Below are 21,772 nucleotides of genomic sequence, written 5' to 3' on the forward strand. Positions count from 1 at the left end.
AAAATGCATTTTGAAAGTTTTGATTGCATCCCTTGGTAATGCCTCAGACAAAGTTTCCTCTGGGGAAAATGGCAATTCATTAATGAGGTTTGACAGAAGAACATTTATCAGTGGTTTCAATGACGAACTACTCCGATTTGTCCTGGTAACGTGGAACATAAATATCCAATAGACGAAGGTGACTGGTGTAATTTCCAGCAGTATTGTATTTGATGGCTGGCATGTTCAGAAATTAGATGTTTCTTAATATTACTCACAGATTACCTGAAAAGGAAAATGCTTAAAAATATAAAGCTTTGACTAATGTACTTACAAATTCTTACCTTATTTCTAAGGCCTCCCTAGAATTTATGCAGCCTAACAAAAAACATTTCTGTATATAATCTACAAATATAATTAAAATAACTAAAATGACTTGGAAAATACATTAGAGAAGCAGTTAATAAAACTACTGCTTATATGTTTATACAGTGTCTTATGATTTTCAAAGAAAAAGTCACAGACTGCAGAGAAGCCATGTATTCCTGTAAATGCTGATAGATTTTGCAAACTTAAAGTAAGAGAAAGTATGTCCTCATTCTGTACCGGAAAATGGTTAAACCAATTTCAGTATAAAGTCTCCATTCTATGGTTTAACAATACACCCTCACGATATGAGGAAACTATGTGATTTGTAAGTTTTGCCATGACGAGAGACAAATTTGTATCTGAGAAGACTGAGAGTCATTCAACAAATGATATTGTTCCAATACTCTCAGTATACAAAATGGGGGTAAAATAATTAAATCAACTCGTTCTGTACTGTCTTCCCATGACATAGTCTCCTTTAAAGAACCACTTTAGCCAAGCAGAGATTCCCAAAGCAATCCACGGTGTTGAGTGGAAAGAGGACATGAAAATTACAAACTCATCAACCACTGATTGATCTTCATCTTTCCTGTCTCCTATACAGAAATAAGCTAAACTGTTGGTAGGCAAAACATAATAGAAAAAAGCAGACGGGTGGGTCTATGAATTCAGATGTTTTATGACTGCCAGCCTGTAGCTCACTGGTTCTGCCTTGTTGACGTAATTGGATGTCTGTCCTCTGATGTTCACAGCTGGGCATAAGTCAAAAACTCCTTCATTAAGATCATACATATTCATATTCTCCATCCCCATAGTCACATTTAGGATGTTCTGGCAATGAAACTGGATCATAAACTTCATACTCTTAATTACACTGTGTGCATTGACAACATTGGCTAAACTGCTATCCCCAGGCTATGTACGATTTCTATTCCGAATCCACTTTAGTTCTTAAATTCTTTCCTGTGAAATAAATGCAAGAATAATTATGCTGAAAAGACAACAAAGACAGCGACCTTGGGCTCAGTTTCTATGGTAACACAAATGATACCATAGACTAGATTATCTTTGATGACACGTGAAAAGTAGCAGCTCAACAAACAGCATGCTCTTGACCTTTTGAAAAATGGCCTGGCTGGTATTTTCAATTTGAATGCACAAACAGACACACAGTCAGTCACACATGTTGCTCTTATCAACAGAAGTGTGTGTACGTAAACAGTTGTGTATGTAATATTGTAAAATACAGTACAGGCAGGAACTTGTGGAATGTGTGTACTTGGGTACATGGAACTTCTTTATTCACTAAAGGGTGCAACTTGTGAAAGACTTTCTTCAATTTTATATTTTTTACTTCTGTCAAGTTTAATGAAACAGAACTGTTTGCATTTTGTTTAACAACAGTGTAATGCCAAGTTTTTTTGTGTTATGTAAAGCAATAATAAAATGCACTCTTTTCATATTTGTGGCCATTACAGGATATTTTGAAGTCTCTAACTTCCAATTTAAATCTGTCATTTTTATAGTTATGTCGTTGGTTTATTCTAATAAGCATTTGTGGCCAGTTCCAAAAATAAAACTAGCAGAGCATTAAAATACTGAAACAAATTAGTTAAAATAAGATGTTGTACTTGTTGCTTTGGTTTGACAATGTTGAAACTTGAGACCTGGGGTGACTGCATTTTACCACAACTTTTCATTTAAAAGACAAGAGTTGCCTTTTAAAAAATAATTACAAATAATCCTGAAACCACCAATATCACTGTTATGCACCAATAAGGAAATCTACTTTAGAATTTATAAACACCATAGGAATCAAACTCGTTAAATGCTGATTTCACTAATTAAAAAAGGAACACATACAGTATATTAACTGGCCACATTTAAAACTTGGCGTGTTTGTTAATTGGAACATGGATTACACAAGATGTGTTAGTGCTCTCAAAGACTTCAGTGAATTTCAGTGTCATCTTCTGGAAGACTTTGGAACGTGGTGTTTGTTCTAGGAAGCAAATTGACTGATTGATCATCCTGTTCCCATGGACATTTCCAAGCAATTTTGTGCTGATCGATCACCCAGTTACGCTCCTTTCTGTGCAGATCACATAGTGCTTAGGGAATATTCCATAGAGGATGAGGCAGCCAGCCTTCATTGTAGGTTTTGATCTGAAAATACGATGGAAAGAGAAGGATCCATATATAACCCAAGGTTATTGAGGTTATTAATGACAAACTCATGGAAATGGCTTGGTCAGAAATTTAAATTCACATTAGTTTTAAGTCAGCTCTGAGCTAGATTTCTTACTCATGAGCTAGCAAAGTATGCAAAGACAAACTATTTCTCAGGGGAAAAAAATCAATTCTGACCCACAGGTCAATCACAGGGTTACACATACCCATAAGGCAAACACAAGACTGTGCTAACACTTATAACCATTTTACAGCCATAATTTTAGATCAAGGTTATGTTTCGGAACATAGAGACGACCAAGGAGCATCGACAGCATGCTCGCGATTCAAACACTTTGGATGGAGTTAAAATCTGTGTTTCTGTGTAAAGTCAATAGCCAGTTGTAATTAATTGTATACATTTTATTTCTACATAAAATTGCTGTTTTTTAAGTCAGAGTCCTCAAAATAATTGTATCTGATTTAACCAAGCCACAGTTAGCACTAAGATCATACAGTATCAACAAAATTTAACATTTAAATGAATCAGTAGGCCAAATGTTGCTTAGGGCTTCTTTTAATTGGATCCTGTGGCAGAAATACCATTATACTTAAAAATAACAGACAGGGAGACAGATGATTCTTATGGTACAAAGAGGGAGAAAATTATTTGTGTTCCTTAGTTGAAAGTTAGCTTTTTTAAAATACTGCTTTGTGTCTTATTGTTCCTGCTAACCTAATATAAAAGTAACCAATCTACAAGTACCAGAATCAATACATTTTCTTTTGTGGAGAAGCAAATAGCTACACTACAAAATGTAAATATTACAATATTGACCATATGCATCAATGCATGATGGTTTGGATACAAAGACCTACAGTACATGCTGTCCTTGTATCCATCCATCAAGGGAGAATCAAATCATATTCACACCTGCATGCAGAACAACATAGTAGAAAAAGAAGAAATCTGAAGTTCACAGTCATTGAGACAAGGAGGATATCTGTACTGTATATAGTCTCTTCACGGTTATTATAATATTTAGAGATGTTACTATGTTTAGAAATGGAAGACTGGCTCAAACTACCCACAAAACCATATCAGATCTGAGTTAAGACACAGCTACTTTTATTACTTTAAACAGGTTTCAGTAATTTAACATACATATAGATACAAATCATTTCAAGAATTATTTAGGAAATAACCAAACACACACACTCAAAAAAATGAAAACTACTCAGAATCTGTTAAGGCAAACTATGAACTCAAGATTCAACTCACCAAAGTGTATAACAAAAATATGGAGTAAAACCTTTCTGATTTTACAATTAATTTACACATGCCTAGCACAGTGGTACAATGGTTTGTGTTTGGAGTCCACAGACCCTTTTGGTTGTGGCATAGTGTGAAATGAGGTGACAAAAGCAGTTGTGTGATCCAACAGAATCTTCCAGCTGGTAGTTGAACTCATCTCTGCTTTTTCCCTGAAATGTGAAACATATTGCTAACAACTTCAATGCTTCCTGCAGTGCAATGAGTGGAGAGATGCTAAGTGCCACTTCCCTTGAAATGTCCATATATACTGTACACTTCAGCTGCAGTGGGGATTCAGTTTCACATTCTTTCCAGTACATTGGTTTTGGCTTGTTTTGCATTGTGGCAGTTTGAGGCTGTCATCTTCTCCCTGAGGCGAGGTGAATTATGGTTGTCCGAGTTCAGGTATTCAGCTATAATCTCACCTGAGCACAAGCAGCCTGGCCGCTTGACTACCCAAGTGGTAGTCCTGTTTTTCTTAAGGTTGCCGAGGCCTTATTCCGAGAGAAAATCTGAGTCACGCCGCAGCACTCTGGAGGAAGTAAACAGAAACGGCAACAGCTGTGTGACTCTGAGGTCTTGGTTGGAACCATGTTCTTGAAACACATTTGTTTTCCTGAAAATAGGACAAACAAATGTTAATTAATTTAGAGGCCTGTAGTGTCTACCTCCACATCCCCCCCAATTGTCTTGGTCTGTATATTTCATTTTGACACTGTTACCTGTTATTTTAACTGAGCTTTTTTTTCAAAAGACTATCTGGGTCACTCTTTAGACTGTTTAAGAGAGATGAGTCTATAAATTGATAGAGAGCATCCATACATAAATACATGGTAATGAGGAAGTGAGGTTAATCTAGATTGTTGTCAATATTTGCAATGCATCTGATTAAATAATATTATGGCTTTAAAATATGCATATTGATGTGCAATAATAAAATGAGCTCATTTTAACTTCTTAAGTAGCTGTGGTGGTCTGTCCTGCTCCACCCCCCTGCCCTGCAGTGTAACAGCAGACGTAGTTTAAAACAGCAATGACAAAAGCACTTCAGAAGAAGCCATTTTTAGGTCCATCATCATAATTAGCTCACAATAAGATAAAAAAACCACAGTCTGGTGGTGTCAAATAGCAATCTTAAGTTGATATTGTCCAGCTAACTTACGGCCATACTGTACATGATTCACGTCCCAAAGAAAATGCAGTTTTTTTAAACTATAAAAAAAAACAAGGTCTTCATTTTAAAAGGTTTGCTGAAACAGAAAATGAAATGACATAAAAAATTAAACAGATTCTTTATTTTTACTAAGGAAAATGCTACATCAACCCATCATCAATAACTGCTTATTCACACACAGGGTCACTGTGAGCTGGAGTCAACCTGTCAGTGGGCACATACCTGCATTTACTCACACAGGAGACATTTTGGAGATGCCAGAAATGTTACAGTGTAAAATAAAATTAAAGATGTATAACAATCTAGTAATATATAAAACTATAACTAGTGACTGACAGGAATGCCAAGGTTTTAAATTCCCTTAATTGCATCTAGAAAATACATCTTCACCAAAAATACTAGACAATTTAAATTGTCTTAGCTGAAGGCTAACTTATTTTAATTTTAGTTCATTTTCAAGATTAAGATCTCAGGATGACGATCAATTTTAAAATTGTGTTCTTTTGACTTGTTTTTGAAATATTTTTAATTTGGCATTTGCACCAATTTGAGGAATGATTCCAGAAGTATATGTAGTTAGCTCCAAAGGCATTCAAACTCTAGATATAATGTATCTGAAAGTTAGGCTTGTTAAAACAAAATGCAAATGTACCTTCAGTATCTGTTGCATAATAAAATGAAACCCTGAAGAATTGTAAGTCTATCAGTAGCATGTATTGCAAAATCTTATCTAAATCTGAATTTACTAAATTGTGGTTGTTTTATTCACACCCCACAATCAACATTTCATTGATCCATCTTTAGCTCTGATAACATAGAAAAGATCATTCCCACAGCCTTTTATTGAATGCACCTCCTTTTGTAAAATCAACTTCTACTCTGTATTAAATCAGTATTAAATGTATTACAGTGTATTAAAGGCAGTAGTGAACTTCATTCTTTCCATGCTTAATTCTAAAATTAGTCCATTTCACAACCACCCTCGATGTTAAAGATGATAATTCTATTTTCCACTACACCAAGGAAGAAACACAGAAAAGCACCCCATCTGTAGCAGCAGTTTCTTTAAGAAAACAAATGTATACTTCTGAATGTTTGAAAACATCATAAAATGTAGATAAGATATTAACCACTGTTTCTAGAGAACACATTTATCTCTTGTTGGTTTTATGCTATTCAAATTGACTTTATTTTTCACAGGAAATATGGTTTTGTATATTTCCTTCAAAATTAGATTCCAAGGGCCTTCACTGAGAAACTATAACATTTATACCACTTTAGCAGTGCATTTGTGTTCTAAACTGCTTCAAGTGTTGTTAAGGTTTTAAAAATTTACATCAAATTCCACTCTACCTGTAAATTACAAAACTTTTATACAGTTTTGGTTAATCTAGGTAACTAGCAGCACATAACTCGTAACCTAACCCAGCTGTTTATGCTCATACAGTAACAGTTAAATTCACTCAGGTTAATCTCACCGCTAGAACAACAAGTCACTCGAATGACTCATTGACAATGGATGGTAGGTGTTGATGGAGCTGCATGAAGTAGCTCCTCTATTAGGTGTCTGCCTCTCAGCAGGAGCTACATACAGGGGCAGGTCAGCCAATCCTTTCCCCAGCTCTCATGCTGAGAGAAAGCTCTCAAGGAGCGAGAGAATACCAGCCAAGCATGTGCTCCAGAGCGTGAACCGCACGGCGCTCCTTCTAAAAGCAACAGCAAATGACTCGGTGATAAACTCATCACACGTGTGCTGATAAAACAGGAGATGAGCCAGTCACCAGCATTCCTGTATACTTTTCAAATGCTGTACGCTTTATCATGCCTCACGTAGAAAAGATGTGACAAAACGGAGATGGGGACACGGGGGTGAAGGAGAAATTCGCTCTCTACATCTACAGATCATAGATCTGTTTTTCAATTTAAAAAAAATCAAAGCCTGTCAAATGTTCATTCAAATGTCTGTCAGATACAGAATCAAATTTTCCTGTTGTTGATAATCACAGGCATATACTGAAAAAAATAAAAGTAGGGCCTGCTTCTTTTGACACTAATTTTGCTTTGTGATGATTACTGATTGTCGACAATCTACTCATGATCCATCCACCATCAGAAATTTACTTTTTTCTGGAGCCTAGGGCACAAGGTAGAATGACACCAAGGAAGAAATAATAGGAAGAAGCCACAGCATCTGGAAAAAAAAACATGTTCAAAAACAGGAAGAATTTGCAAAATCCAAGAAAATAGGTCCTGGGCTTGTTCCATTTTTTTGCACCAAGAACTGGGCGTCAGCAGTGCCAAATGGTGTGGTGGCTGGCATTTCAAAATTATTTTTTTAAATGTAGCCAAAAATACCAGAATGTTTTCAACATCATAGAGTTTTTTTAATATCTCAAAATACAAGACCACTCACCTATGGTTTTTATAAATGAACACTATTACTGGTAGTAAGGAATTTAGCAAACAGCTAAATGGCTAAAGTTGAAAAAAAAAGCTTAGCTTACAGTGAAAAGAGCTTTCTGGTTTTTCAATTAGTAGTGTATTTTCAAGTGACCTTGCTTTCTCATTTCAGGGCTTGGGACCTGTAAGGGACTATTCATCCAGCACAAGGCTTAACTGGACTTTCTCAAGTTGGAAAGTGGCCCAAGGCTTTTAACTCGCATTTTAACCCCAGGGGCTCCAGTGAGTGCACAGTAATGCGCACTTCCCTTAATTTTTAATGTCTGCTGCACATTCAACTTTAATTTCATTATAGCGACACTTGTTGATCTGTGTCCGATAAACTCAAAGAAGTTGGCAATTGTAAACTATGTGCTGAAGTGAGCAGTTTTTAATCACAAACAATTGTGTTAGTGTTCACCGACTATTCATAAGGACTGTGTTTAACCACTAGGCCATGGATTCAATCATAATACTGAACCTATCCAGTTTTATGTTGCAACTTTTAGATATTTATGGTTTTAATCTGAACCATGTCATCAAATTAATACATTCTTCCCCTGGTTTTGATGTTGTCCTTTGCTAGGAGGCAAAAGGAAGCAGACGATTTCCTTTATTTCGGAGTGACCAAAATGTTTCCAGAGGTAAACAGGAATGTAGCCATCTGCTTGTTCACAGATTTACATAAAAGCAGGATCATTTGAGAAGGCAGAACAACAGATAAAAGTAAACACTGGCTCTTTCTTATGGTTGTTGAGGTAAATAGTTCAAATACTGATAAGATGATCCAGATGTAAAACCGCTTCATTGTTTTCATTGGTGAGTTAAACCAGAAATGCATTCTGGAAAGTTCTTTTGCTTGTTTGGCATTCAAAATAATACAGAAAGGAGAAAGAGTACATGGGAAAGGAAAAAGATGCCTGAATTTTGCAAAAGGCTACAAATTCATACAACTCCAGCATCAGCAATGTCTGAAAGACTTTTGTCTAAATCAATATGACCCTGCAACTCACAACTGTCAACCCACTGAAGCTCAGCAGGTTTGAGCCAGGTCAGTACCTGGATGGGAGACCTCCTGGGAAAGCTAAGGTTGCTGCTGGAAGAGATGTAAGTGGGGCCAGGGGGTGCTCACCCTGCAGTCTTTGTGGGTCCTCATGCCCTGGTATAGTTATGGGGACACTATACTATAAAAAAGGTGCTGTCCTTTGGATGAGAATTTAAACAGAGGTCCTGGCCCTCCTTCATCAATAAAAATTGTAGGACATCTATCAAAGAGAGTGGGGGCGTTACCCTCGCATCCCAGCCAAAGTTCCGTCTGGTCTTTACCAATCATGGCCTCCTAATAATCCCAATCTCTGAACTGGCTTCATCAAGTCTGTTCTCCTCCCCACTGATAGCAGATGTGTTTTGAGTGCAGTGGCACCCATCAAGTGCATTTGCATCATCTAGGTGGTGCTGCACCTTGGTGGTGGTGGTGGTGGTGGTTGAGGAGAGTCTCCATTACCTGTAAAATGCTTTGAGTGGAGTGTCCATTATTATTATTGTCATCATCAATGATCAGGTAACTGCATTACAGATTATGTGGAAAATGTGTGCAGTGCTTTTAACAATCTATATACTGTTTGCACACTCTAAAGACAAAGGTGGACTAAACTGGTATGGATGCTGGAATTTCTGTCTTGATTATACTCAATGATACAAATTACGAGTTTCAAATGTACTTGTCAGGAACTTTATGGGTGATGAAATGATACGACAAATAAAAGTCAGAAATTACCTTCATTCTATAGCCAAGGTTATGTTGTTTATGTTTTATTTAATGTAAATTAAGGTAAAATGGCAATAAACAATAAAACTGGAATGTTAATACTTCAACAACAGCTCTTGAAAAAAGCATATTTCTTGATAGAAAAATATTCAAATTTGAGCAAAACATAAGATCTGAGGTGTCATGTTATATATTATTGTTGCAGCTTTCTGAGAAGATTTTATATAAGGTCTGTGACACTTGACAGAGTAATGCTTGGTAGCAGTCTGGGGTTTTCTGGGTGATCAGAATTTAAGGCCCCTGAAACCCCTTTTTTGTAAATACTGTACATAGAGTATCGTGTGTGTTGGATGTTTTGTTGTGTGTAGTGTAGTTCGTGTTTTGTCATTGTAATAAATATTTGTTTAACCACGTGTGCCTGGATTATTACTCCTCTCAACAAAGCTGTCCCAGAGAAAGAATTCACGCGCCTCTAATTATACCAGCCGCTTGGGTATATTGCTAGAAACCACTTACAAGTTAGGGGCTATGAATATTTATTTTATTTATTGACTTAACCACTTAATTCCAGACCTTAGAGAATATAATATAATTGTATTCTTTAAAACAGAATCTTTATCGTGTTGAACGAAACCATTCTTTTCTGTACCAATAATCAGTGGACTATTTGCTTTTTTATTTCACATTCTGGGGCAGACGTCCTCATTGAGGCACAGATGTACTGAACAAAAGCGTTCACTTTTGAATGTGAAAGCAAGGTATACACAGATATAGGCTAAAACACTGCACAACCTTCCTTAATCAGCATCAACTTTTAAAGAATTTATCACCAAAAGAGGACAATATATGGAAGATGGTTACTGTGTGCATAGCAACAACAAAACATTTTGTGGCAAACGGAAAGATATGCATACCTCCGCCTTCAGTTTTAATGAGCATCCTGCAAATAATTGTGTGTGGATTCCCTTGTGTGAATGCAGCAGGAGAGCAGGAGAAATAGAGAGTGACACAGAGAGTTGCTTAAAGGGAGTATTTTGGAGCACGAGTCCAAGATCAAAATCCAGGTAGATAAAACTTGCACTGTGAGACTTCAGTAGAACTGAAAAGAATGGGGCTGATTTTCATTATTAAAGTGGCTAGTATATATGTCCAAAGGTGTTTTAAAGCACTTTTCCAGACAGAGTTGGCTGGAACAGCAACACACAGATGCTGGTATTTCCTGAAGCTGAACTCCAGTCCTAACGGGAATTACACTGGGAGCTAGAGAGAACCCACTCTGTTAAGTGTCAACTTTGCAACCCTACATGTTGTCTGCCTTAGCTGTATTCATTTATACTTTTTAGAAATGTGTTTCTATTGTATTACCAATCATTCTTGTTTTCCGATTATCTTGAGGAGGATGCTTTTTATGGTGCTATTTAACATGGGAAAGAGAAAGTGGAATGTTTTGTGTTTAATATGGAAAATTGGACATTCAAAAACTATTGAATGGATTTTGGTTTACATCACTTGTTATTATGTGCTTATTCAACAATATGTTCTATCTGTACAAGAGACCCAAGACTAGTTTCCCTTCTAAGTGTCGTGGCAAAGCTGTAAAGATGTTAAAATCCTTTCATGAGCACCATGAACCATTCTTGTTATGTTCAGTTATGTTGCGCACACTACAAGGGTACTCTTGAAGATACAAGGCTAACTGAATATAGACCCTAGCCTAACAGATCACAGTATTTCTCCATTTGGAATACAGAGTTGGTCTTTTCCGTTTCCACCTGTTGAAACTTGCATTCTGGATGTAGTCATTTATGCATATTCTGTTAGCAATTGTGAATTGTTGTTTTCTTGACTGCATATTTATGCACCAGTAATATTTACTATTTTAACAGTCTTCTACTACAACAGGATTCATAGCATACTCTTTAAGAGACTTAACAGCATTATCTTGTGATAATACAAAGATTTAAAATAATTCAATATACAGTATATTGATTATATTAATACATCACATCTTAAGAAACTCAACAGGCTTCTTGGGTTTCTTCATTCTTCTCTTCAGCATGGAATTAACCTTTAAATGTTCCTCTGTCAATGCACGTTGACACAGCTCCCCACTCAATAATTCAATATACACTCTACTTTACTAGACAAATACATAACAGTATATAACTGCTCTGTTTCTTCATGCTGCAAAAAGTAGAACAAACAAACTATAAAACAACAGCGAGCTACACAACACAATAAACCAACACTCATAAATCCATATAGAAAAAATACATTTTCACATAAACATTGTATCTGCAGAAAGTAAATGTTGGCTCTCGAGTACTTAATGGGGTCTTCCATCATTTTCGCCTGATTTTTCTCTACCTGGAGTTCTGCTTTAGGCTTTAGGCTGAAGCTATGTCTCCGTATGAGCCGTTACCTAATGGTTTCCACATATGGTTGTGCTGTATTATACATATTGTGTAGTATTTATGAAGGAGTTATGATGATGTCTTTTTGCCTCAAGTAAAGCATTTACCATTTTCTTAACCCATTCTCATAAAAACATTTACACATGACCTCAGAAGCAATTAATGTTTCAATGCTGCTACAATATGTTTTAAAAATGACTTTGCGCACCTGGCAGAGCACAGCCACGAAGCCAGGATGATATATTGTGACTTGAGGGTAAACGCATTACACTTGTCTTTTTCCTGCACTAACTATTTGCAGTGCACTATAGAGTGTCAAGAAAACTATTTAGGCGCAAATTTAAGACCAGTAAGGTGGCCATGTGAAAAAGTATTTAATTCAAAAATTCCATTTCTTCGAGTTTTTTTCTTCCCTTTTCTTCAGGGTAGCATTGTACTCTCTGCGTTACCTAATACCTCAGCAACCACAAGGAAGCACTGCCCAAGTATTACCAGTGCGAAATTTGCATGCACAGCCAGCATCTACAAAGGTATCAGCAGATGGAGGACTGCCCTTCAGCAGAAATGCAGCTTCCATCATGAAAACACACAGGCACATCCCAGCTGTTTGGGGGCCTGTGATATTCCTGCACTTAAAACAGTCTTGCCTCTGGCTCTCTGCCACTCAGTGGTTGGTCTTCATACTCACGGTTGGCCAGTCAATCTATGAAAGGACACTTTTCATGAGGGACCGGCCCAGCTAGCATTTGGACACAAGAGACAACAGTCCTGCTGCTTCAACCCCTTAGCCATTACTGACATCTGAACATTAGCTGGAGTAGAAATGAGGAGGGAGTTATCTGTGGACACTGAACAGAATGGGATTTAATTGGAGCGTATGCTAATGAGCCAAGATGCTACAAGGTGGCTTTTTTTTTTTAAAAAGACCTGACACACACATCCTTTTTGTCAACACCTCAATTCAGCCTGAGGAAGATTCAATTAGTGTACAAACACCAGGGTATGAGAGCTGAAAGGAAAGCTGTAGTTAGAGTCTATGGCACTATGGCACAGAATCAAAGCCATCATTTACAGCTGCTTTGTGCAGCACTCCCAACAGCACAGAGTTCCCATAAGCTGTTAATATTTTTAGCCCCTAGTGGAGACAATGGGTACCGGGAGGATTTTCAAAGACATAAGTGGAATTGCATTATTAATATCTCCAAGAAGTTTGCCTATTTGGGGTGAAACACACCATATCAAAAGTATGCCAAGACGTCTCACAAAAGTGTCTGCAGGGACAAACAAGGGTTCATTATGTAGGATTATTTTATAGTTTTTCTTGACTGACCTAGAATACTACACGTTTTATACGCAATTTATATAAGAGCAGCGAGATGCGACACCTAAATAAGGCTCCTAAGCCAAAACATTTTATGACTTCTTTCTACTTTTCTGTATGGAATTAGCCTCTACTTGTTCACATACACACACACACACACATATATATATATAATCATATATAAAGGGGGCACTGATAGATAATAAAGAATATAACAGACTATAATAGTAATGAAAGTATTATGCATAAATTCTGAAAACTTAATAAAATACCCTTACTAGGCTGAGGAATATGAGCGGAATCGCTAATAGGCAACAGAAAAATTTAGAATTTAGAATTTAGAAAGAATTTATTAAACTAACAAATAAGAGTCAATACACAGTAGCTAATATTTGCATACTACAATGTATAGCAAAACTGAATGCTATGTCCCCAAAAAGTGCATCCAATCTTCATGAAACACTCAATTAATAACACTGAACCTTAATACACTTAATATCCTTACCCAAGAAAATGTATTTTATGAAAACATGTATTCTCCACAGTCTCAAACTCTAAATTGGCACTAAAAGGAGACAATCATTGGTCCCTATACTAGAATGTATCTAAATGCAAGCAAGAGCAAGTACTTTGCAGGATTTAAGGAGAAAAAGTATTTAAGTATTTCCTGAAATCTGAGATGACAATTCCTTTTCCTTAACTTAAAATTATTCCATTAAATTCCAAATACCTGATTTGGGTTTGGTACATCAAGGAAGGATCCAAGTGGTGAAGACTGAAACCTCTCACTTCAATATCAGACTACTCATGTCCTTGCAACTTTACAGTCTACCGCAAAGTAGAGAATTGGGCATATGACCTTGTCTGGTCAGTTCCACTTTCTGAAGTTGCTCCACTCAGTCTGGGGTTCCAGGTGCAGATATTACTGAGATGTGCAAACACAGCAACAGACCCCACCTGTCTGTCACTTCAGCAATGAGAAATACTACAAATAGGCCATGAAACAGAAACATCACCAAATTCTGAGGGAATTAACACTGGTTGAAGGTGAGGACCTCCTGCCACATCTCTCATCAAAACTCTAGATAACCAGTACAAGCTCTCTTGCATCATTAAACAGAAAATCAAACTTGCTTACTCTAGCAAGTTTGAACATTTCTATAAAACAAAGACAGGCTTTAACAGTACATTGAAGCTGAGATCCAAGACAAAAGACATACAGGATCTCACTTTTTGTCAGGAATAAGGCCATATAGAACAATACAACATGTTCTCAAGTTCACAACCTAAACTAATATTCCTTTTAGAACTGCTGATTGGAATGGAGCCCACCGAAATGCATACCATAATAAAAAAAGGAAAGGAAATTAACACTTTGCAAAGACATCATTATAAAAGATGTTAAAATAAAAATTAAAAAATGAAATGAAATTAATACATTTAAAAACGTTTTGATGTAAAAAACAACAAAGGTCCAATCCTATTTAGTGTAAGAAATACATCTCCCTTTTGAGAATCTTTCAGAATAAACACAGTAAATATAGTAGCTATCTACTATATTTGGAAGAGTCTATTTTGTCTGCCAGCATAAACTAGGACAATCTGGTAACACGGTGAGTTATTTTGCATACATTAACAAAGGAGGACAGCAAAACGTAGATGGTGATCTGAGATTTAGACTTTGCAATAAAATTACATTTCAAGCTAACTTAAATGTTAGTTTAAAAGGTAATTTTAAGATTGCTGTTGGAAAAGCTACCAATCTTACCTTTCTCCTAGTGAGAGTTAAGTCTTGTGTAATTTCATAATCTTTTTAAATCAAGACCTCTTCTTGTTGTGAACAATTTTATTACAGTACAATGAAACATCATTTTCCCATCTCATTAAATGCCCCTGCCAGTCCTCTACACCCTCCCAGTGGGGATTCTCTCCAAATTTCCCACCAAACAACTCCAGAAATGAAAACACTCTCAGTTGGTAGATGGACAATATAATAAATAGCTGAATGGAAGACAAAAACTCAACATCCGGACGCTCCAAGAATGCATACAAAAGGTCTCAATATTTCACCATGGACAGAACGTACACAATGGTCGGGAATGATATGATCATGCATCGACGAGGGATCAAGTGCACTTCATAAAGAACCTTTAAGTGAATCAATATACTTGAAAGCTGATTTTTTTATTGTCCAAAATATTGTACGTCAATTGTACTCTCCAAACCAGTTTTCCCAAAGAGTTACAGCTGCTTAAAGTTTATATGAAACACCTAGCAGAAAAACATAAATAGAGGAAGCCAATCTTTTTGTACTGAAAATCTAGCAGATTGTACATCAGGTGTGTAGACAACCATCACCCCCAGGGAATGCCATACACATGATGCATAATGGAGACGAAAGAAGAAGAAAAAAGAAAAGCCAGGTAGCATTTACTGAGATTACAAGTGCTGGAATGAGCCAAGACCATCCTCATTTCTAATTTTTTTGCTAGAATGTGAATTCTTTTGTTTCTCATATGTGGGGAAGAAAAAGGGGAATTGCCTGCAAGGCGTTTCTCATTATGGAAAATAGAAGTGTGGGAATGCTATGTCTTCTCGGATTTTGTTCATCTTTCCAATAAAAGCCAGAATGTAATTAGGTAGTAGTTATGAGGCCAGAAAGCAATGTGTCTAAGGAGAAAACCAGTATAAATGATTAAAGTCTGTATGGAGAAACCCAACCATCAGGTGGATACTAAGACACAGGAAAGTCAGGATTAAATCCTTCAAGATCCGTCCTTCGGATGAGATGTAAAACTGAGGTCCTGACTCTCTGTGGTCATCCCCATCTATAAATTGGCTTAATAGTTGATGTGTGGTGAGCGTTGTGGCGCACTATGGCTGCCGTCGCATCATCCAGGTGGATGCTGCACATTGGTGGTGGTGGAGGGGAGTCCCCATTGCCTGTAAAGCGCTTTGAGTGGAGTGTCCAGAAAAGCGCTATACTGTATAAGTGTAAGCAATTATTATTATAAACCAAACAGCGATCTCAAAGGAGTAGAAATACAATTTAAGGTTTTGCAAATCTACTGTATTTCTACCACAGCTTGAATTTATTTTCAAACAAGGTTGCTTTCCAATCCAACAGCAACAGATAGTGATCATGTATTGATTTCCAGTTCAGTAGAATGCAAAGGTTCGTCAACCAACCTATTATGGTTGAAGAAACTCCTCACATTTACCTTAAAACTGTCCAATTGTTGTCACAGCATGGAAATAACATACCTATAGGGGTAATATAAACACTTATCATTTACACCAGATGAGCAGAAATGTGCGAAGTGAACTGATAGCAAAGAGGGAGCTTAAGAGGCAGAAAAATAATAAATTTAACTAATTTATGCTCAGCCTAAAAAAAGTCAACTCGTGTGAAATGGCTGGGGGGTTAAACATACATCATACAACTACCACACCCAGTTTCACAATCCTGAAGATGCAGAGAGAAGGCTTTTGTTTCCTTTGACCTGTCAAGTACATGATTCATGTCAGCTTTCATATCCACACCCAGAATCACATCATACCCAGCAAATTCCTTCAGGGATCTATCCAACAGATGACTAAATTGAATTTAAAACATCATAAGGGCATAAGATGAAGCAAAAACTTTTTATGTTGGCTTAAAATATGAATTTTCAAACATGCAGACCTCCCTAGGTCATCACCACATGACCCCAATATAGAACCATTTTTTTTCATAATACAATTAAATAAACCCGTGTTTTGTTTTCTGTAGAACATAACGGTGTCGCATAGTAATACTTATCTGAAAGAAGATATTTGTAGATTTAAGAATAAGAATCTTGAATCTTGGCAGTACCTATTTTCTCCCATTGTAGCAAATCTAAACAGCTAGCACAATTTGTAGGAGGAATTACCTACATACATTACAGACCAGAACAAAGGGGGAAACATTTGTCATGTCCATACCAAATGTCAAGTCAGCTATTCCTCTTGGGATATCTATCAAAGAACAGTATTTGATGCCAAATTAATTCGCCTCTTTTTAGCACTGAATGCACAGTGTGGATTAAAACCTCTCTGATGTTTTTAACAGGACAAGTGGTACCAATATACAGTACTAGCTCCAATTTGGTGGTGCACATCATTTTTCAAGAACAAGTATATTTCTCACTATATACAATTCTCACTAAATATTGCACTTGTCAAAGCAGCATGTCTTTGAGAAACAGTACAAGAACATGTATTTTAGGGCAACAACTATACACAGGTTTTGAGGGTAGTGAATCTGCACTAATGTGTTGCAAATGACTATAATTACATGTAATTAACAAAAGCCTGTTTACAAAATTAATGACAAATTGCAATCAATAGTGACCGGTGTTAAAAGGTAGCAGCACATGAGGACAGCAAAAAGGTCCATAAATTACTTCAAACAATCATCAGAATAAAATATCTGGGGATATCATACTCCACTGCTGAATAAAGATAGCCTCTAGTTATCAAAGATTTGTATCAGCAGAAACAGCTGCAGTCAACATCCAAGTTGACCAACATCTTGTTCTCATGCTTCCACAATAGATCAGTGAATAGGAATGATTTTCCAAATGTCCAATAGTCTACAATTTATTCAAGTTGTTTGAGTAACCCATGTAACCCTATATGGACTCAATGATGTACATATTGGGACGTTGTGAAGGTTGTGACACTTTTGTGACTGTTCAATGAGGCTCTTGACATTCCAGATGGCTTTAAGTGACAACCACTAAATGCTTGCGGACCGTATAATGTTGAAACTGGACCCGTGTGCAATGAGAAGTCTGAACCAAAATGGGAGTGGCACAGTAGGTCATGCCTGTATCATTTAGTCATTTCATTAACACACACTTCCCCACAAACAGAACTTACATGTCTGTTACCAACGTCATTTCACTATGAAGAACACCCTAGAATTAAGCACATTGAAAGGTTTATTGAGTGTGGTAGTCACAGTTAATTTGGCTCAATCTGCGTGGCTGAGTGCAGACCTCCTGGCCACACGACAAGGAGTGGAGTGAGGAGTGACCAAGGCTGCAAAGGTGCAGATGGGGTGCAGGGGGGACATGAAAGAGAAATGAGAGGGAGAGAATGGGATTACCTGTATTATAGTTTAAATGTGAGGAAATGACGTCAGGAATAATGACAAATTCAATCATTCATCCATCCATTTTCGAACTGCTTTTATCCACAACAGGAACACGGGGGACTTGGCCAGGCAGGATACACCCTGGACAGGACACCAGTCCCTTGCAGGCAGACACAGACACAAGCACAGAGACACACTCACACCAGGGCCAATTTCCCCAGAAGCCAAGTAACTTACCACTATGTTTTTGGACTGTGTGTGGAAACTGGAGCACCCAGAGGAAACACATGTGAACATGGGGAGAACATACAACCACCATGCAGATAGCACCCCAGTCATTGAACCTAGGGCCCCAGCACTGAGGGGCAACAATGCTAACCACACTGCTCCACTGTGCAGTCCCCAGTTCAATCCTATTTTTCTTTTTTTCATGCTGAAATGACACTGTACTAAAATTAGCAGGTTATAAGTGATACATAGTGACAGTTTTTCAGCGTAAATACCGTCATTTAAACGCAAGGCTAAAATAGCACAATTCAAAATTAATATGCCCAAATTAACAACAACGTACAGTCAATCAACAAGCAAGTTAATAAACATTCAAAATATCTACCTTTCCCTTAATAGCTAGCTATTAGGTCCGATGTAGGTAAGACGTCATTAAGTTGATATTACCATACATTAACAAATTCTCTTTTTTTCCCCCACCAGAAGCTGTACAACTGAGAAGTGTACGAACGCATTGTACTTTCAGTAGTATTTCTAATGCATAGCAGCATTCTGAAATTCGGTGTATGAAATGTTAGAAAAAAAACACCGGCCGACCTGGATGCACTCCTTCCGTTATGTTACGATTTTCCAGTTGAAATGTTTTCCTTCGGCGATAATGAAATAATGCTTTGTTACAAATAAGTTTACTAATTTTAATTACAAGCGTGTGTAATTAAAATAGTTCAATAAATTGTTATTTTAATTTAGTTAAGTACAGGATTTTGTAAGTTTATCCCATTTGCTAATTTGTTCAGTCTTACAAACCCTGCAATATAGTTAGTTGTTTGGCTCACCTTTAGAATTCACCAGAAAAACCATGAATAAAAATAACTACCCAGACAACTGCTTTAGATAGCGAAAATGCACTTGTTAAACAAGATTTCTAACCTAAAACACAACTGATTAGTATGAATATAACCTGAAAGCTGCAGCAAATCTAAATCTCGAACAAAAGAAGTATACAGAGCTCAACTCTTACCCCTATGACGCTCCGTTCCAACATCAAGTTAGCAGGTGTCCACCAATCATTTTACTGAGGAGGCGGATCGCTTGCAAGCTGATGTTTTAATAGAAGATTTCTGCCTTTCAAGCCCACTTGGTTTACGTTGCATTTAATAGGATAACAATTACGTTATAATACAATCACAGGAAAATATCCGTATTATCTCAGTCCCAGTATACAACATGATGGAAACTTTTCAAGCCGTAGAAAACAAGCTGGAAAATTCCCAGGTGGAGTTTTTGCAGGGCGCCAGGTATGTAAGCAACGCGTACGAGAATGCCTTTAACTCGTGGAATGACTATCTGGGACTGACCACTCTTATAACCTGCACCAAAGCGGTGACCAGCAATACTAAAAACGACTTGAGGATGAGCGCAGAGGTGGACTTCACTTCAAAAGGGTCTTACTTCGAAAAATCCATGGATTTGAATGACTTTGGGTTTTGCTCACACGAGGATCTTGTTCTGGCGGACAGGTATGCGGAGTTCAGACCTTTCTCTGGTAGGTCAAGTCCAGCCCTCTTCAACAGTTCCCCGGAGTACGTCGACCGTGAGAGGGCTCTTCAGTGGGGCATCGTGGATAACAGGCATCAGAACCCACAAGCAGTTCCGAAACAAAGGGCTAAAATGGACATGCAAGTCTGCGTCTTTTGCAGGAATAATAAAGAAAGCATTTCCCGCTACAGCACGCACATTTTAAAAGGGCCCGACGGGAGAGTCCTTTGCCCCGTTTTACGGAGGTACACTTGTCCCCTGTGCGGTGCCAATGGAGATAATGCGCATACCATAAAATACTGCCCTCTCTCCAAACTCCAAGCCAGTTCCGCGAAACAACTGAAACCAAGATGCCTGGCAGCAAAGAAGATTCGCTAAATCCCCCTTTAGTTATTAACTGTGTTTTGTAGCAGCTACATTTGATGTTGCGTTTGAAAACCAAGACTGGCACAGATACTAATGTATATTTTTTTCTACAATGAGTAGGATTAAAGTTGTCAGTTTAACTCTGAACTCAGTATTAACCGAATGAAGCACTATTAGTACAACTAATCGACGCCTTGGATCATTGTATCTCAAATAACCATTAACATGCATTTGATTTATTCACAGTTCTGAAATGAGCTTCTTTTTCTCAAACTGTGCAAGTTCGAGTTCCCCAAGTTCCTAACATCTCGATTCAGGACGGTCTAATGAACTAAAAGTACGTATTTAAGTAGACATTTTGCATTTCTACTTCAAATTGCCAAGGTTTGCCAACATAACGAATGTATTGTATTTGGAGTGAATGGGCTTAGATAAGTGCAAATATCTACCTCAGCTGTTGGTTTTAATCCTTAGTCAAAAACCATTACCTTTTATGCCGGCTTTCCATAGGTTTAACTTTTTAAGTGTACTGTTGACTTATTAATCTGTTATTTGCTATTAATGTGTAGAATAAATCTGCTTATTAGATGCTAATATATCAGCATTGGATTTCTGATTTAAACTAAATGTACTGTGTGAAATAAATTTCTTTATTGATTAAAAAGTTCCTTATTGAGTTTTTGTGATTAACCTAGCTCACTACCGCCACCTTCCTGATTAAAGTGGCAATGGTCAAATTAGCTTTGTATAACGACACTAATAGGCGTACCTTCTCGGTTTTCTTCATGTGATGGCGGTATTTCGAACTAACGACATTCAGGACAAATTAGTTTACATTGCTATCTCGAGCACGTTACTGAAATATAATATTGGTCTCTGAAAATTGAGTTTTTGAACAGATGTAACCCCCGTTAAAGGCAACCTTAAAAATGACCATACCATCTTCATTTATTGCCGGCAGACCTGTAACCTTCCATTTCGTGCGATTGTTGACAGCCTTAGCATATGCGAGTTATAAATACCGCAGTTGAGGCACGGACGTCGCAAAAGGTAGAAGTGTACATCTCTATGTGGGACATTCATTAAATAACGAACGTAATTATACGAATGTCTTACCTAGCAAGCCTTTTTTGTGTTCTTAATTGGCCAAATATACAACTATTGCAGGTCAATCAGAAATCTGCCAAAATCGGGCTTTGTACTGTTTGTATATAAATGTATTACTGTTGTAGATACATTATAGATTCAAGCTATTGGGTTATGAAAGGTAAATATGATCAAACTAAAACGTTCCATTATTCCACGTAAGGAAATCAAACTTATCTTTGTCTAAGGACCAATTCATGCGGCAGTTTCTACAGCTTTCTTCTGTATGGCATTGGAATTAATCACTAAGCATAGTGCGGTTATTCATAGTCAAGTCATAAATACCCTTCCTATATAGTTCACAGGCTACGGGATACAACTGGCAGTTTTGGGGGTATGCTCAGCTTATTGTTCAAGCGCTCTTTGGTTTTGATTCCATTAAAGCTATTCTGATTTACCTTCATCATTGACTTCACTGCTAAT

General features: G+C 37.2%; 1 protein-coding gene and 1 long non-coding RNA gene across 3 annotated transcripts; one reads left to right on the forward strand and one right to left on the reverse strand.

Moving 5' to 3' along the window:
- Positions 1-3,625: 3,625 nt before the first annotated feature.
- Positions 3,626-19,599, reverse strand: LOC148661563 (uncharacterized). Of its 2 annotated transcripts, none has more exons than XR_015939565.1 (2): positions 19,320-19,599; positions 3,626-4,448 (listed from the first exon to the last, which is right to left on the reverse strand). It is a non-coding gene; the product is annotated as an uncharacterized LOC148661563 (long non-coding RNA). The 2 variants fall into 2 exon arrangements; XR_015939564.1 differs by lacking the exon at positions 19,320-19,599 and adding an exon at positions 19,135-19,298.
- Positions 19,600-19,711: 112 nt separating this feature from the next.
- Positions 19,712-20,215, forward strand: LOC148661564 (nanos homolog 1-like). The gene has a single exon (XM_088633777.1). It carries the CDS (start codon positions 19,712-19,714, stop codon positions 20,213-20,215), a length of 504 nt encoding a protein of 167 aa, XP_088489903.1.
- The last annotated feature ends 1,557 nt before the right edge of the window (positions 20,216-21,772 follow it).

The sequence above is a fragment of the Lepisosteus platostomus genome, chromosome 6, assembly GCF_059453375.1.
Source record: "Lepisosteus platostomus isolate fLepPlt1 chromosome 6, fLepPlt1.hap1, whole genome shotgun sequence".
NCBI lineage: Eukaryota > Metazoa > Chordata > Actinopteri > Semionotiformes > Lepisosteidae > Lepisosteus > Lepisosteus platostomus.